Here is a 19358-nt window from a genome sequence, read left to right on the forward strand (position 1 = left end):
GTTGGTTCCCAAACACTATGGGGGTGCTGCAAATTCTGCTGTTCTGCTGTTACACTTTTTTTCGTGTTAAGGAATAACACGTGTAGTTTTACAGTATTTTGGGCCGTTTTGTTTTAACACTGTAGGGTGTAAAGTCTTATTGACATTTTTCACAGCATGCCTTGTGAATGTGAGAGATACCCACCCATGACTGTGCCTGTTAGTTACAGACACATGGTTGTTGCATTCATTAACTTCTAGTTCTGAAACCTTCACCAAATGACTGCCTAAGTGTCTAAATTAAAACGAAATCCTTTATTACCATATATAATTGCATAAATTACCTTGACATTGTGGTCTGATAAGCCAGGGTTATATCAGACCTGCAAATCACAATATGTTGGTTTGTGAAGTCATTATGAATTCCAGCCGGAGGTAGGATGGCCAAAAATGAGAACATTTTATGACTCACAATCTGTTATAGGAATGACTGCTATGTTGAAAGACAAGACTGCCTAAACCATTTAAACTGGAACAACCATCTCATTAACGGGTGCAATAAATCCAACCCCTTACAGATTGGATTAGTTTAGAAAAGCAGAAATTACTTATCTGTGTATAGTATAAAATCAATGAATCAATCAATGTGCATGTAGAAACATAGATATTAAAACAAACTATAAACTTTTTACCTCAACGCCGAGATTTTTAACACTTGCAAATGTCCTGTCCTTGAACAATTCAAACTAAAGGGCAGCCAAATTGAGTTTAGATGTTTCAGCGAAATGATGATACTTACCATAGTTTCAACTTTTCAGATGATTCCAAAACTTCCTCGCTGCCTGGTTATGGACGGAATGGATTACACCGGGTAAGATCAAACACCTATCAGATATCACAACTTGATTAAATCCAACAAAATAAATCAAATCAATATTTGATTTAATGTGGATGTTTTCCACCACCATGTTTTCCGCTATGACAGCAGCAGATAGCCTGGAGCTTAAGAGTGTTTTGACAGTAATCAAAAGGTCACTGGTTTGAATCTCTGAGCCGACTAGGTGAAAACCTATTGATGTGCCCTTGAACAAGGCACTTAACCCCAATTGCTCCTGTAAAACGTTCTGTTTTTATTCAAATTGTTCATAGAAATATGTGACTGTTGTTATTAAAATACTGTTTCTGCCTCTACAGCCTCAGTCCACAGATTTCACTCAGTACAACAGCCATGGGGACATGTGTGGGGGAGGAAGAGGTGAGTGTTGCTCACCAAATAAAGCTCTGGTTATATTCACAACTACTTGCACAATTTAAATACTCTTAAAGCTACAATCTGGGATTAGCAGTTCAGCAAAATGACAGGCCCGCACTTGTTTTGGTATACAGCTGAGAAATGGGGCTTGGGAAATGTAACCCCTACCAGATCCCAGATTGTACCTTTAACCGATTACACACATAAATAATTCATCAATATGTTTTATAATAAGGCACCCAATTATTTGGAAATAATGTAGTACTTCATTCAGATATGAATGATAAATGGAAGAGAAAAAACATTAACTGTGAGTCTAATTGTCTGTCCCATTTTGTCCTGCAGAGTTTCAGGTATGTCTCTCATTTGCTTATCCACAACTGCCTTTCATTATACCTTTAATTTTGCATGTGTTTGCTCACTCATTATTCCTAAGATTGCAAACCTAATGTTGTCCTGAATGTCAACCCAGTCCTGCTAAATGCCTGCATCACTGTTTGCTATTCCAAACTGTAGTGATTGCATTGCAGTGATCCTGCATGCTCCTGCCTTGGAACGCAAACAACACTGCTTTAGTTACATATTCAATTGCAAACCGTAACAGTCCTCTAGACTGTGAGAGGTGCAGGGGTCACAAGCGTAGAGGCCATTGAGATGAATTGTATTAAAAGAATGCCAATCTTTGAAAGCCGAAACCCATTACCCAAAGAGACAGACAAATGTACTGCAGTGACCATATGTTACAAGTATATTGCTCTATATAATAGTAATACGATACAGTTGCTGGGCTAGTGGTAGCTATAGTAGATAGCTATGCTAGAGACATCTCAGTTCCATACCACTATATTACATGTGTGTGTATGTTCTATCCTGTAGCACATAAGGGATGGCTGTGCCGCAGTAACAAGAATGGACAGGGGAGTATCTATGCCTAATATGTTGGAACCAAAAGCAAGTATCTTATTTCTTGATCATTTTTTTTTTATTTACCTGATGATCTCTGAGCTGTATGTAGAGCTAGAGCTGTATGTGCCCTATGCGTTTTTGTATATTTCACTGACATGACACGTTTTTAAAATAGACTTCACTACAAAAAAATGAATATGCTGTATGCAACAGAAAGGAATACTGAGTCAGTGGAGAGTGAGCTCAGAGGTATATGCCTGGTGGCGTGTCTCATAATATCACCACTAACTTACCTACAGTATGCAGCTGGTAGTCAGTTCCATCATGGGTTCCTGGAACCAAATGCAGCCCCTCGACAGTACTACATCTCCCATGAGGCTGTGGCTGTGCTGAAGTCCAGACAGGAGCTAGTGAAATGAGTCACCTCTCGCTTTAGCATGCCAGCTTCTCCATGTTCATTCACACATTGCTTCAATATAGACTGTATGTAGCATACAGTGGAAAATCCAACACCAAATGTATATTTGAAATGACTCTGATCACTGTATACTTTATGAAGAAGAGACAGCTTCATTGTTGGATTTTCATGATTGGTGTGGCTATTATGAGTTTGTCAGATGGAAAAATTAGAAAACAAATCACCCCTCTCGTTGCTTATTAGAGTATTTCAGTAAGATCTTGCAAAACTCTCACTCTAAATTGAAATGGATCTCATCCATGTCTGTTTGTGTACTAGACCTTAGCATAAGTTCGCTGTAAAGCCCACTGTATAGCTGCTTTCCAGGACTCGATATCTATGTCTTGAATTTTATTGAACAAAATTGTTTAAAGCTTACAGTACAATTTTGTTACTTACTTACAAAATGTTAGGGTCACAGTTAGTTCTCTGAAAATGTGAATTTGTAGCCTAATCTTGTCCATTTATCTAGTCAGATATTCCAACATATTCACATTTTAACTGATATGCAGTACCGGTCAAAAGTTTTAGAACACCTACTCATTCAAGGGTTTTTCTTCATTTTTACTATTTTCTACATTGTAGAATAATAGTGAAGACATCAAAACTATGAAATAACACATATGGAATCATGTAGTAACCAAAAAAGTGTGAAACAAATCGAAACATATTTTATATTTGAGATTCTTCAAATAGCCACCCTTGCATTGATGACAGGTTTGCACACTCTTGGCATTCTCTCAACCAGCTTCACCTGGAATGCTTTTCCAAAGTGTAACGGTTTTGACTTGAGGTTATTATTTATAGGGGTACCAGGTAGGTTGTGCCTACCAGAGAAAACATTGGTTTCTCCTTTTGGTTTGGGAGGGAATGAGTCCCATCTGGTCCGTCAAGTCTACACCAATACAAAGGACTTATGTAAAAGTCAGGATGGAAATAAACTTTTCATAAACCCTTAAAACATTGGAAAGAACTTCAAAAACAACTATATTATTTTGCGTGGGTTGTATTAGCAACATCAATGATTACACACACATATAATAATATCACAATGAGTTCTGGTTCTTCGAGCAATGTCCTGTACCTCGGGCCTAAAAAGAGTCCAGCCCGGTAAAGGAGTTCAGAGAACTCAGGTGACCTTTGTCACGCAATGTTTGTCCATTCATTCAAGTGTAGCGTAAACCCAGTATTAATCATACAATCAATATAAGAATTATTTTATCACAGAACTTTAAAGCGTATCAACTCTTACTAAGTCCTCAACTACAACTAACTACATAAATCATCACCGTATACATCACATCAAAACAAATGAAATACCGTAAGGCCACCAAGAACGGAGAGGTGTAGTCCACGGACGCAAAGAGTGGATCCGATCCTGGGTAAACCCTATTAGCCTACAAAACACACGTTTAACGGCAACAAAACAAACGGAATAGAGAAGCTTCGGAACTGAGGGTTGAACACATCCTCATTCACGTCTCCATCACCACCCCACTTTTGCGCAGCTGATGCTGGCTATTTAATTGGGAATTTAAGGGAAAGCACCCTATTGGAAGGAGAAGCACTGAGACGGTTCAGAAAAATTCAGGGCCGTCACAAAAGGTCTTGAAGGAGTTCCCACATATGCTGAATACTTCTTGGCTGCTTTTCCTTTACTCTGCGGTCCAACTCACCCCAAACCATCTCAATTTGGTTGAGGTCGGGGGATTGTGGAGGCCAGGTCATCTGATGCAGCACTCCATCACTCTCCTTCTTGAAGGTGTGTTGGGTCATTGTCCTGTTGAAATACAAATGATAGTCCCACTAAGCCCAAACTAGATGGGATGGCGTATCGCTGCAGAATGCTGTGGCCATGCTTTTTAAGTGTGCCTTTAATTCTAAATAAATCACAGACTGTGTCACCAGCAAAGCACCCCCACACCATAACACCTTCTCCTCCATGCTTTACGGTGGGAAATGCACATGCAGAGATCATCCGTTCACCCACACCACATCTCACAAAGACATTGCAGTTGGAACCAAAAATCTCCAATTTGGACTCCAGACCAAAGGACAAATTTCCACCGGTCTAATATCCATTGCTCATGTTCCTTGGCCCAAGCAAGTCTCTTCTTATTATTGGTGTCCTTTAGTAGTGGTTTCTTTACAGCAATTTGACCATGAAGGACTGATTCACACAGTCTCCTCTGCATAGCTGATGTTGAGATGTGTCTGTTACTTGAACTCTGTGAAGCATTTATTTGGGTTACAATTTCTGAGGCTGGTAACTCTGGGTCTTCCATTCCTGTGACGGTCCTCATGAGAGCCAGTTTAATCATAGCGCTTGATGGTTTTTGCGAATGCACTTGAGGAAACTTTCAAAGTTCTTGAAATGATCCTGATTGACTGACCTTCATGTCGTAAAGTAATGATGGCCTGTCATTTCTCTTTGCTTATTTGAGCTGTTCTTGCCATTATATGGACTTGGTCTTTTATCAAATAGGGCTATCTTCTGTATACCACCCCTGTCTTGTCACAACACAACTGATTGGCTCAAACGCTTTAAGAAGGAAAGAAATTCCACAAATGTACTTTTAAGAAGGCACACCTGTTAATGGAAATGCATTCCAGGTGAGTACCTCATGAAGCTGTTAGAGAGAATGCCAAGAGTGTGCAAAGGTGTCATCAAGGCAAAGGGTGGCTATTTGAAGAATCTCAAATATAAAATATATTTTGATTTGTTTAACACTTTTTTGGTTACTACATAATTCATAATGTTATTTCATAGTTTTGATGTCTTCCCTATTTTTCTAAAAAATATAGAAAATAGTAAAAGTAAAGAAAACCCTTGAATGACCAGTGGTATTCATGTTTTGTTAATAATAAGAGCACAAATGCATGTACCTACACAACGATACAGGCATCATGCACCTTCCTATCAACTGATACCCATATAGTTGAGTCAGCCCCATCTGCCCTCTTAAAGCCCTCACTCACAATCTTCTGTCACAGTTGTTGTCCCTACTCAGCGCTTTCTCAGACAAGACTATCAGTGTTGAACATGCTATAACTGTAAAAATGATGCCCTATCTAATCAAACATGGATACCCGGTTTCTGTGGTACCTCTATGTCTGTCTGCAGGAATTAATGTGTGGAATCATGTACTCAATAAAATAATTACAGCATAAAATGCTTTATTTTACATTTTGGTTTTATCTCAAAAACCTAGTACCCACGTTCGATTGAATGGGGTCCTCAGTCAGTTGTGATGGCCCCTTGGTCGATCTTTCAACAGTTTCCTTTTGAAGCTTGATTCAGTATTGCCTTCCTTTACGAACTTTGCTATCCGGGATCCTTGGGACTTCCCTACCCCTTTGAAGTTGACATTTTTAAAGGTTAAGGGTTAGGGTTAAGGTTAAATAAGGGTTATGGGTAGGGGCTAAGGTAAGGGGATAGGGTAGGGACGTTCCAAGGAGCCAAGATAGCACAGACCCTTTCCATTACTGACAAGTGTCTCCCTTTGAAGGTCGTACCATATGAAATGCTCACGATAACCAGTAGAGGGCGAGCTAAACTGCCCAGGGAGGTGGACAGAACAAGACTGGAGGTATCATTTGATTTCTGCATGTGATGATAGATACTCGATTGTCTACTTTGTGTGCATGAATGCTACACAAAAACCTAGTGAGGAAAGTACAGACTCCATAGCTCCATGTAGATTCTTGAGAGTTTTTCAATGACTTTATAGGAGCGTAAATGCTAACCACAACATACCCCTCCCCCTTCCTTCTTTTCTCAACCTCTCTTCTCACTCTAGCGCCACTTAGCCCCAGAAACGTTCTTTGACATCTTTGGGATGGAGATCCAGGAATTTGACAGGCTTCCACTGTGGAAACGCAACAACATGAAAAAGAAGGCCAAGCTCTTCTAGCAGTCAGAGCAGCATGCACTCATCCCATCCCATAAGATAGCAATCTACTCTACCACTGTAACATAGATGTAGGATTTGTTTTGGTTTCCCCCCTTTCCCTCTTTTTTGACATGTTCAAGGAAGCAACGAAATGGACTCTTTTTACTCTATGCTTCCTCTACGGACTGAATACATAATTAACGAACCGATAGATGCTACAAGGAAATAGAATAAACCCATTTCTTGAGTGTTCAAAAATGAAAAAGAATAAGAAAGAATGATAAATTAGGTCATGTTTTTTTGTTTTTTTTACTGCTGCGCTTGTTTTTTTGTTTTGTTTTTCGCTTTGCTTTGAATGGAGCTGCTTTTACTTTCTTTCCCGTTTCTTTAATCTCATGGCACCAAATGGAACATGTTCTTCACATGCGAAACTGGAATGTCTGTCTGTCAGCTTCATAAGTCAATGGTCAGCTTGCCCTCATTTTGGCTGAAACATTTTAGACCAGTGTTGATGTCAAATCAAATGGCTCACAGTCTTCATCATGGACATATTGGGTCTTGCCATTTCTTTATGGCTCTAGTACATAATATGAGTCCAAATCTTCAAACACTGCTCAGCTTGCCTGAGCACCTCGCCATGTTACTCTCACTGGCATCAGTCTGGAAAAGCCATCAATCAAAACAATATAATGTGGTTTTCATATAGATCCGGGTTATATTCATCAGGGCATGCAACATTTTAAAATGTTCTGTAATGGAAAACTGAAATGAGCGTGGACAAGTCCAAGTAGTCCCTTCCTATTTCAGTTTGTTTTCTTCCATTTGATGCCTATTAAATATGACCCAGGTAGCCTCTTCAACAAAACAGTTTATCCTATCAGGCTCCCATGAAAACGACCCAATTTAAGTTTTACGTTGGTTAAATTGGAGAAGAAATTCCTATTTTACTCACAAATATTCAACAAACACAATCCCAAAAAAGACAACATTAAATGTACAAAAATAACAACTGTATTTAAAATGACTGTTTTATAAATGAAACCCACACTGCCATTTGTTGTATTGAAATATAAGCAAAAATAAAGCTTTAAATCCCTGTGTATGATACACCAAAGGTATCACCTGTATTAGTTTATCTCCTCTCAGCTATTAAACTACAATAAACACAGTGTGTGAGGTAGTATGAGGACTCTCCTGTCAAGTTTTATGGGACCAATCAGGCATAGTGTACTCGGGGGACTTGCTGGACTTAAAGAGGCAATAAAGAGGCAGACACCCATGGAGCTGTCTGTCTGTCTCTCTCTCAAACACACACATACAGATACACACACACCCAGGCTCATAGAAGGCCTATAGTTTTGAAGTATGGTATGAATCAAAGTATGAATGGAGAAAACACAGTGTTGCTAAAGATGATCTGTGTATCAAACTGGATAGAACATCTCTGTTAGCTTATAGCCTGCTTACAGCATCTCATACCATGAATGTAAACATATTATTTACAGTCATTTGCCAGGGATCAATTTACACAAGTACATTCGATGTTATACAGTACGTATAGGGTTGGTTTCCCGGACACAGATTAACCCTAATCCTGGACTAAATAGCATGGTCAATGGAGAGCTGGGACATCAGGATGGATGTCACATTGTCATCTAGGGATTTCCATTGGCAAAGGTTGACCAATCCAAAACTAGAATAATGGAAAAGGGTTACAACAATGACACTGGAACTTAGAAGACAGATGCCTGATGACCTGCATGGTCTGTCTGGAGTAATTTACAGTATAGCGTGTTTGAGTGAGTTGGACAGACAGCTCAAGGTGAATACTTTCCAAGGCAGAGAAAAAGGGACCCACTGACATAACCATAGAAATAGAATGACTAGAATGGATAATCCCCTCATCCCCACAGCAATTTGACAGCACCCTCATGGATACACCCAATCTGGCTCAATGAATGGGCCATGTCTGTTCTAGTGATTCTATTTATACGGACACAACACTATCCACTATGCTCTGGCACCTAACCTTGTGACACTAGGGAGGCATGGGATTGTTAAATAGGGCCAGGTGCCTGTGTCTTAAATCACTCTGCTGCTCCAGAGGTATGGTATGTATGAGACCGGCCATTCTATAAACAGAGGAAGAGAGACACATGCAGACAGACACAAGAGCTGGACGTGAATGAGAGTAGTCTCTACTGATTTAAGACTAACTGACACAGGACTAAAAGTCTTTGGCTTATTACAACTTCACTTGGCAGCATCATTAGCCGAGCTCTTCGTCATTGGTATAACTGATCATCTCCCTTAGAGTAAGACCATGGAGATGAATACCCAGGCTCAGGTGTGTGCTACTTTGCTACAAAAGAGGGAATTTGGTGGGATCCATCTTGGCTCTTTTTTTTTGTTATTCTGAAACCTTCTCTCTCCAGGAGATGCTGTTGAAGCACCAGGAATGTCTGAAGAGGCAAAGAGAAGCGGTGAAGTTCCGAATGAAGAAATTAAGCACAAAGCAAACTGAAATCACTGTAAGTAAACTATAACAGCATGGGGATTCATCTGTGTGAACAGAGGTCAGACGCATCACACTACCATGTTAGTCATATTAAACGCACACATGAGAGTTGCAGTCAAATTGTTGGGGTCTGAGGGGCTTCGGCCCTTCTAGAATTTATATTTGGTAACACTTCCTTGTAACAAGTATGTAACAAGTATTGTCATTAACTGTAATAATACATAGTTAAACTGTAATAACAACATATAACTGGAGGTGAAACTGTCTGTAATTACAGAGGTGTAACAATGAACGCTTGTTACCATGCTTGTTACAAATCTTAACGTTTCCGATAGCATCCCAATCAAATATCCCAAAGCACTATATTTCAGCCTGCACAAACCATGTGATAAGTTAGCTAATTTAAAATCAACCACTTCATTGACTGACAAAACTCTGACACAATAAATGGCTCTGCAGTCTTTAGGCCCAATGAATAAAACAAGTTCACATTACTTTCAATTGTGAAGTCAATTAATGGTGTATTTGACAATCGGTAAATTATTTTAACCAAACATTTTTAGACACATGAATAAACAGTTATGGTTAAAATTGTGAGATAGTCATTCGTGCTTGACAAATTGAAAGCATATTAAGGTTGGCTGAATAATGGTTTGTAAATGCTCTTAAAATGTTCATAAGACAACTTTTATTTCATCTTGTAACCTTGCAAGGGTTTCACTGTTGAGGAACATTTTCACTTTTGGATGGGACACATTGGTGCAATTATTTATTTATACCAAGAATTAAGTCATTATGTCAAGATCTACGCATCTGAAATAACGACAAATGGGTCTAGAAGGTCATGCCGCATTCAAAACCACTTGGAACTCGGAACTCGGAAATCTCCGACTCCAGTGCTTTCAACGAAACTCTGAACTCTGTAAAAAACAAGCTCCAAATGGGAAAAATCTGTTTGAACGGTTATCCAACTCGGAATTCGAAGTTGGAAACTGTGGCATCTTTCAAGAGCTCCGACTTTCTGACCTGAAGATCACTGATGTCATGATTTGACTTTTTTTCTGAGTTCCCAGTTCTCTTGAAAGTATCATCAGTGCGCATCGTCAACAAATCAACGTTTGCTTTGTGAAATGCTTACTTACAGGCTCTAACCAATAGTGCAAAAAAGGTCATAGGTAAGTAAAGAAATAAAAGCAACAGTAAAAAGACAGTGAAAAATAATCCGGTTAGACAACATGAGGGAGCACTGGTTGGTCGGGCCAATTGAGGTAGTATGTACATGAATGTATAGTTAAAGTGACTTTGCATATATAATGGTAGAGTTGCGTAAATTAAAATCTGGTATCAGGATAAATATAACAATGAGTCACCGATATTATACTATGTATTTTTTATTAGCTAAGTAATAAATGGCAAATGCAACTTTCGTATATACAGGCTCACTGTAATACCACGCAGGGCAGAACAGAGAACTGACAAGATGTATGTAAAACAGTATTCTTTATACTGTGATAGACATAGTTCCAACCCGTCTGTTGGCCTATCACAGTAGAGGCTGGGCGTGGTTTAAACTTGCCCCGCCTATTGCAGGCGCTCAGGAGGGTCCCCGCCTCTTGGCGCTTCTTGGAGTTCTCCCTCCGTCGATGTATAGATCCTTACTGTTCTGGTATCGCAGCCTAGTTAGAACAGTTGCTCAGTTCCTGCTATTGTTGTTGTTCAGTATTTTTCCATCTCAGTTAAACCTCGTGATGACCACCCCTCCCTATCACAATTTTGTAAGATACAGCAAGTCACACCATGTGCTCAATATTGTTACATACAAACACAAGGACAAAGCATCTGCTGGGCTGTTATCTACAGTTTTGCAACAAGCAGGTCACACCATGTTACTCAGTTCTTGACACACACAAACAGGCAAGTAGCAAGCAGTTGTTTAATCTCATAATGATGCTCCAGTGCACAAATGCAGACACCTCACACAACCAACATCAGATAATATTTAATCATATATATCTAATGGCTATAATGTAAAATACAGGATCCAACAATCCCCCTTTTGACACCCGCTAGGGTGTCACTCATTATCCTTTATTTCAGCGGTCCCAACATAGTAATATGTTAATAGCATTTCATGAAAATAATAAAACGTTTATTATTAATAAAACATTATTATTATTATTATTATTATTGTTGTTTTTTAGAAACAACAACAACGAAAAATCATCCAAGAAAATCTCCCCCTTTTGACAAAAACAGGATAAGACTTTATTGTTTATTGACATGTAAGATGTAGGATAAAACTTTGGTCATGGAAAACAGGTTAAAGCAGAGCAAAGCATTATTATAAACCATCTGGTCCTCTCAGCTACTCCTATCCTGAACCAGGTGGGCACCATGTCACCCAGGGACTCGAAACCTTCACAACAGGGAGAACAAACATACTGGGTCATCCTCAGTCAGTCTCATCCTCCCCTGAAAGCATGCTTCAGTATCAGCATCTCCAACTGGAGCATCAAGCAAAGGCATCATGCCTGAAGCCTTCACCACATCTGTAACAGACTTCTTAAAACACGTTATGATGTAAGCAGCAAAACACACCAATAACAAAAATACAAGAATTAGGGTCAGAAATCCTGTAACCACCATACCAGTGTACTTAGCAAACCAGGCTCCCAACCAAGAGAACAGTCCAGACTCCTCCACCCCCGCCATGGTCCTCATCTCAGCAGATAGTGCATCAAGCCCACTAAGATGTTCACCAAACATCTTGCAGACACTCCCCTGACTGGCAAGAAGCATATCCAAAGCAAGTCTATTCTGTCTGGCAACCCTAGATGTGGCCTCAAGCTGTTCAGACAGACCAGTGAGTGCATCACGGGAGTAATTCACAAAACGCTGTTGATTATAGTAGATATAATTAATCCATGCAGTCTGTCTAGCATCCACTATGGCTGGACCTATAATAGGTAGTAAGTGCCAGAGTCCATCATTCCTACCCAAGGCCTGAAACTCATGAGGAACCCCCACTGGCACTCCCAACAGGTTAGTGTGTATGTCAATTACATCCTCTGGAATGTTTTCAGGTCCCCTGGATACAGAACCCAACAGCTGTTCAGCAGTAACATCAACAATGGTCAGTGGAATTATCAAACTGGTCAAAGCACACATACCTTGCCAGTCTCCTCTAAGAATGGGTTCTCAGCACTCTTTTGGGTCCACAGATCCACCACACATCAGCCAGACCACTAGTTTGGTTTAGGCCTGTAACTGGCCAAGTGGAATTAATGGTTATGTTACTACTGCAATCAGCTTCAGGCAATCTCCCATAATCAATGCCATTACCTGTACCCGTGATACAACTGTAATTGCCCCCATATGCCTTAACACCCCAAGGGGCCCGATGAGGAGGTACTGTAGGAAACACAAGGCTCAAAGAGGAACAGAGAGTTGAGTTGGGCTGAACCTGGTAAAAACCTCTCAGAATACACAACTACCCCTCTCCTTCTCCTATAGTAAATGGGTGTAGCCAGAACAGGTCTAGCATGACCAATGTTTCATGTAACTCATGCAGTCCTTTCTTTTCAGGGTTTTAGCTGTATACCTCATATAGGACAGCCACAAATTGTCACTACCATCAAAACCAGTCTCAGTGCCTAATTGATCAAAAGCTGAATAGTCTCTAACATTAATTACCTGAATGGGATTTTTAACACAGTGGTGGTAGGTGGCAGGTTCGGTCCAGGGGTGGTAGAGGAGTGTCTCTGGCTCTGGTTCGTCTGGGACCTATGGTTTTGGCAGCACCTTAATAGAAAACACACCCATCGTGTCTGTCCTGGTCCTTTGTAGTCCGAGGGTGTAAGTCCCTGCATCAGAGAGCTTAATAGTTTTGATGGTTAGTAGGATTTCATCACCTTTACAAAGTTCAACAGTGCTCCCAGGTTTCTCCCATATGATGGAAAACCTATCCACCTTTGTGGGATCCCCTATACTATAAGGATACCCTCTTCTCCAATCCTAGAACTGTCCCAAGTTGGTTATCATGTAATCCCCATACGGACACCCTCCCCCATTACACAGGTACACTGACACTCCTGTAAAGCCCCACCCTCTCCCAGAGAACACATCACTAGCAAGAGCCAGACACACCTTCACTTCTATGAACAAAAACAGGGGTGATAGGACAGGGAGGATTACTTCATTCGAGAGATGGCCCCCGGAATTCTGTTAATTCCAGTTCTCCTCTCGAACACTGTTTATTGTTCGACGGAGTTATAGGTGTCTTACCCTCCCGCCGTGCGATATGAATCCGGGTAGCTCTTTCAGCTAGCTGTCACCAGGAGTCCTTGGTATGGTCCCCCCAACAAGCCTCTGGGACTGGATTGAGTGACTTCACCTGTAGTTCACCTGTAATGCATAAAATCCTGGACATACAGGCTTGGTTAGCTCAGTTGGTAGAGCATGGCACTTGTAACGCCAGGGTAGTGGGTTCGATTCCCGGGACCACCCATACGTAGAATGTATGCACACATGACTGTAAGTCGCTTTGGATAAAAGCGTCTGCTAAATGGCATATATTATTATTATTATATTATAAACAGTTTATCATATGTTTTATCTGATTATACCTTTAACTTCTAGGCCTATTTGTTAGCTAAAAATGTTTTTACTTTTTATTATTAGTTTCTTATCCAATAGACCCCATCCTATCCTAGACCACAATTTACCCATCCCCCTTTTGATACCTGGCTCTGCCCAGGTAACAACCTTACCTACTCTAAATAATGACTTAGGTAAGATTAGTATATTATCCTTCTGTTCTGACATTATCATGTATGAGTGCCCCTTTTATTTTCCACATGTCCAATTCTCCCTTTTGTCTCTACTCAGTAACTGTTATCTACACATTCTGTTCTCTTTGCTCATCCTGGCTCCCCTTCTAAAACTTCTCCTCTCTGCTCTCCAACCTTTAAGGTCTCTGCAGTGCAGGGGGGAGGGCTCTTCTGTCTGCCTTTTCCCCCTATCTGTCTGTAGCTCTTTTTCTCATGTTTCCAAATTTGAACTAAATGTCTCACTGTTTGGCTAAACTCATGGATTTTTTTTTTTGAAAAACATGTCTATGGTGGCAAATTCTAAAGTCCTTATATAGGTTAATTAAACTCCACTATAATTAATTTACCTTAAAAAATAAATTAAATTAAAAAACTTTTTTTTTAAAAACAGTATTACCCATGACCCTTGTGGCTGATCAGACCACCCGAGAGAGCCATGAAAGCAGGTTACACCATCCCCATACATTCGTGTTCCATACCGTATTAGACATATTAAAGAACCCTTTATCTTTAAAAAATTCACTTGTGTAATTAAAACTCAGAAAATAAAACTCCTAATATTCAATATGTGAGTGTACCCCTTTAAGATATCATGTCTCTGGGAACATGGAAATCCCCTTAACCCAAACGTTTACTACAAAAACAAAACCTAATAATTATGATAATCCCCTCAAACAAAGGACTGTGAGACATGGGCTTAATCCTAGACACATGGAAGGTAGAGTGAATCAGATTGTACGGGGGTAACACAAGACGGACAGCAGTGGAACTCAGGACTTTGGAGATGGGAAAAGGACCAATGAACCGGGGAGACAGCTTGCAAGACTCTACCCGAAGGGGCAGATCCTGAGTGGAAAGCCATACCCTCTGCCCAATGAGGTAGCAGGGACCTGGGGTCCGGCGATGGTTCGCGTGTCGACGATACCTGTAGTTGGTCTTGAGAATGGCAGCCCTGGATCTTTTACAGGTACGTCGACAGCGGCAGACAAACATCTGGGCCAAGGGTACGCTGACCTCCTGCTCTTGTTCCGGGAAGAGTGGAGGCTGATACCCCATGGAGCACTCGAAAGCGGAGAGTCCCGTGGCAGAACTGGGAAGGGTGTTCCGGGCATACTCCACCCAGACCAGTTGACGGCTCCAGGTAGTTGGGTTGGTTGAGACCAGGCACCTTAACGTGGTCTCCAGGTCTTGGTTGGCTCGCTCCGACTGACCGTTAGTTTTGGGATGGAATCCGGATAACCGACTGGCCGACGACCCAATAAGTTTTCAGAATGGCTTCCAGAACTGAGATGAGAACCCCGATCGGAGACCATATCTACTGGAGTCCATGTCTACTGGGAGTCCATGTATCCGGAAGACATGCTGGGCCGTCTCCTTGGCAGAAGGTAGTTTGGGGAGAGGGATGAAATGGGAGGCCTTGGAGAAACGATCGACTACCGTCAGAATGACCTTGTTGCCATCAGACAGAGGGAGCCCAGTGACAAAGAGATATATGAGACCAGGGACGATGAGGCACCGGTAGTGACTGAAGGAGGCCTGAAGGAGCTTGCCGTGGAGTCTTGATTCTGAGCACACACTGTGCATGCGACAACGAAGGCAGAGACGTCAGGGACCTTTGTGGGCCACCAGAAATGTTGTTGGAGGAAGCCTAGTGTACGACGAGACCCTGGATGACAGGTCGGTCTGGAGGAATGAGCGCATTCCAGGACCCGGGACCGGACTGGATTAGGGACAAACAGCCATTTTGTCATGCCCCCTTCAGGTCCAGGCTGAGAGCATTGTGCCTCACGGACCAGGTTCTCAATAACCCAATCCACAGTGGCAGCAAGGCATGAGGTAGGGAGAATGGTTTCAGAGGTTGAGGGTGTGGCAGAGGAACTGTATAGGTGGGAGAGGGCATCAGGCTTCACAGTCTTTGACCCTCAGCGGTAGGAGATGGTTAAGTTAGGGATGATGCGAATTTTCGCAGCTTTTTGTAAAACATTGCGCAAAATTTCAACGTCCTGCTACTCATGCCAGGAATATAGTATATGCATATGATAAGTATGTGTGTATAGAAAACACTCTGAAGTCTCTAAAACTGGTTAAATCGTGTCTGTGGCTATAACAGAACGTGTTTAGGAGTAAAAATCCCAGGGAAAACTGTTCTCCAAAAACACAAAAAGATATTCATCCGCCAGTCAATGTATTGTCTAAGGCGACAAGCAAAAAACGAGGCCCCCATTACAATGCCTACAGCTTCCACATGATGTCGCCAGTACTGGCATTTTTTGGCTGCTTTATCCTTGGTTAGATGACGTATAGGCACTTCCTTTCTTGGGGCTCACCACAGGATGTTGTGAAATTGAAAACATGGACGATGATTTCAAGACTTGCTGCTATCGAATACAGATCGCCCCGTGATCAATTTGATAGATTATTAACGTTTATTAATACCTAAAGTTGGTTTAGAAAAGTAGTTTGGAGTGATTTGTAAAAGTTTATAGGCAACTTTTGTAATTTTAAAAAGTGACGTTTCGTCTTGTAAAGCGGAATTTTCCTGGATCAGACAGGCCTTCATGAAATGACATTTTGGGTATACAATGATGGAAAAAGACCCAATTGTGATGTTTATGGGACATATAGGAGTGCCAACAGAGAAGCTCATCAAAGGTAATGAATGTTTTATATTTTATTTCTGCGTTTTGTGTAGCGCCGGCTACCGCAAAATCTGTTGTTTAGGTGACGGTCTGGTATTTTGGGGGGTGCATGCTATCAGATAATAGCTTCTCATTCTTTCACCGAAAAGCATTTTACAAATCTGACTTGGTGGCTAGATTCACAACGAGTGTACCTTTAATTCAGTACCTTGCATGTGTGTTTTAATGAAAGTTTGAGTTTTATCGAGTACTACAGGTGGCGCTCTTTAATTGCATGGATTTAGGTTCCTGCAAAGGAACTAAATTACGCAGCATCCCTAAGAGGTTTTAAATCTGGTGAACAGAAGGGCCCACCAGGCCTGCCTGGAGTTAAGGCGCTTGGTTGTACGGAGATATTCCAGGTTTTTAGAGTCGGACCAGACCAGGATTGGCTATTCTGCTCCTTCCAGCCAGTGCCTCCACTCTTCCAACGCCATCTTCGCCACCAGGAGTTCTCGGTTGCCAACATCGTAGTTCCTTTCACAAGGATTGAGACGATGGGACAGGAAGGCACAGGGATGAAGCGTCTGGTCCTGGGCTTATCGCTGGGACAGGATGGCCCCCACTCCAACATCCGAAGAATCCACTTCCACCACAAATTGACACGAGGGGTCCGGATGGATGAGGATGGGTGCTGTTGTAAACCGATGATTCATGTCCACAAAGGCTTTGTCAACAGCTGGAGACCATTTGAACGGTACCTTGGGAGAGGTGAGTGCCGAGAGGGGGCCTGACAGGGTGCTGTAGTCCCGAATGAAACGACGGTAGAAGTTTGAAAAACCAAGAAACCACACCCTGGATGTTGGTTGAGGCCAATCCACCACTGCTTTCAACTTTTCTGGATCCATCTGAACATTGCCCTCAGCAATGACATACCCCAGAAAGGTGATTGTAGAGCAGTGGAACTCACACTTCTCGAACAGTTGGTTCTCCAGGAGGAGTTGAAGGACCTGTCTGACATGAAGAACCTGTTCTTGTGCAGATCGGGGGAAAAACAGGATGTCGTCAAGGTACATGAACACATGTAAGAACACATGCATGTCCCCACATTATTGACCAAAACCTGGAAAACAGCGGGGGTGTTGGTGAGTCCAAATGGCATGACCTGGTACTCATAATTTCCACTGGCTGTGTTGAAGGCTGTCTTCCACTCATCCCCCTCGGGTATCCGAACCAGGTGGTAGGCATTTTGAAGGTCCAACTTTGAAAATATGGTGTCCCCCAGGAGAGGTTCAAACGCCGAAGAGAGGGGGTAACGATTCTTGACAGTAACGTCATTAAGTCCCCGGAAGTCAATGCATGGATGCAGGGTCTTGTCCTTCTTCTCCACAAAGAAAAACTCTGTGTCGGCAGGAGATGCAGATGGACGGACGGCCCCAGTGACCAGAGACTCCTCTATGTACTCCTCCATAGCTGTGGTCTCTGGTCCAGACAGAGAATACTATTGACCCCGAGGTGTTGTAATGCCTGGGAGAAGATTAATGGCACAATCATAAGGATGGTGCGGGTGAAGGGAAGTAACACCTGCCTTACTGAACACTTCCATGAGGTCATGGTATTCTTTGGAGATAGCAGAGACATCCACAGGCTTGCTAACATCCAGAGAAAGATGACCTGAGGAAGCCTGGGCTGCTTGAAGGCAGTGGGAATGGCAAAATGGGCTCCAATCCAGGATGGAGCTTGTGGTCCAATCTATCATTGGATTGTGCTTCTGAAGCCAAGAAAATCTCAAAACAACCGGAACATGGGGAGATGCAATGAGGAGGAACTCTATTGTCTCACTGTGGTTGCCAGAAACCCGTAATTGAACGGGCACTATGGGTGACTTCCCCTATAAAGCGGCCATCCAGTGCCCTAGCATCCATGGGCACAGAGAGAGGCTGAATGGGAATACCAAGCTTCGAAGCTATCGTGGCATCCACAAAACTTTCATCAGCCCCAGAGTCAATGAGCACTCGGAGAGACATAGATTGGTCTCCCCACAGCACAAAAGCAAAAAGGGGTGTGTGGGTGTGTGGGTGATGGGAATTAGGGGTGTGTGGGTGATGGGAATTAGGGAACTCCCATTCTGACTCACCATAGTACTGGTACCCACTAGAGACAAGGGTTCCCTAATAGGGCAGGTAGCTATAAAATGTCCTGCCCCTCCACAGTGGAGCGCTCTGACAACAGTTGTTATACATCCTCCGAGAGCGCTCCCAAACTGATAGCCTAGTTCTTCCCAACTGCATGGGCTCAGGAGTATTTTTTATATATATATATATATTTGAGTATCCAACTCACCCGTTGTAGATTCTCGAGAGGGATTGGGTGACTTTAAATCCTCTCGGAAGAGCTGCCTTCGGAAACTTCCGGATGACCTTGGAGGTGAACACGCCATAGCGGGTGCACGAGTGTGCCCGAGACCAGACCTCCTCTCACTCTTCCGTTCCCTTAGGCATCCATCAATTTTAATGGTAAGGGCGACAAGGGAGTCGAGATCCATCGTAAATTCCTGAGCAGCTAGCTCATCCTTTACATCCTCAGATAATCTGTGCAAAAAAGTATTGAAAAGACACTCCAGATTCCAGGAACGCTCGGCGGCCAACGTGCAAAAATCAACCGCATAGTCTGCCACACTACGGGAGTTTTGATGTAAGTTAAGCACTTTACTGGCCGCCTTTCTCCCAGAAACCAGAGACTCAAATACCTTTCTCACTTCTGCCATGAATTCCTCCAGAAGCCCACAAATGGCAGATTGTTGCTCCCAAACTGCCGTAGCCCAGGAGAGCGCCCTTCCCGACATTAGTGTAATAATATACGCTTTCTTCGATCTGTCTGAAAGAAACGAAGATGGCTGTAGCTCA

General features: G+C 42.2%; 1 protein-coding gene across 1 annotated transcript in view; it reads left to right on the forward strand.

Moving 5' to 3' along the window:
• The window catches only part of LOC118369430 (actin-binding LIM protein 1), a 106224-nt gene extending 98568 nt beyond the window's left edge, over window positions 1-7656 (forward strand). Inside the window, exons 19-24 of the mRNA XM_052498270.1 lie at window positions 798-850; window positions 1174-1234; window positions 1577-1584; window positions 2108-2182; window positions 6104-6184; window positions 6395-7656. Of these exons, the coding sequence (XP_052354230.1) occupies window positions 798-850; window positions 1174-1234; window positions 1577-1584; window positions 2108-2182; window positions 6104-6184; window positions 6395-6508 (392 nt within the window). The 3' untranslated portion in view covers window positions 6509-7656. The remainder of the gene's footprint in view (window positions 1-797; window positions 851-1173; window positions 1235-1576; window positions 1585-2107; window positions 2183-6103; window positions 6185-6394) is intronic.
• The last annotated feature ends 11702 nt before the right edge of the window (window positions 7657-19358 follow it).

This window comes from Oncorhynchus keta, chromosome 36 (assembly GCF_023373465.1).
Source record: "Oncorhynchus keta strain PuntledgeMale-10-30-2019 chromosome 36, Oket_V2, whole genome shotgun sequence".
Lineage (NCBI taxonomy): Eukaryota > Metazoa > Chordata > Actinopteri > Salmoniformes > Salmonidae > Oncorhynchus > Oncorhynchus keta.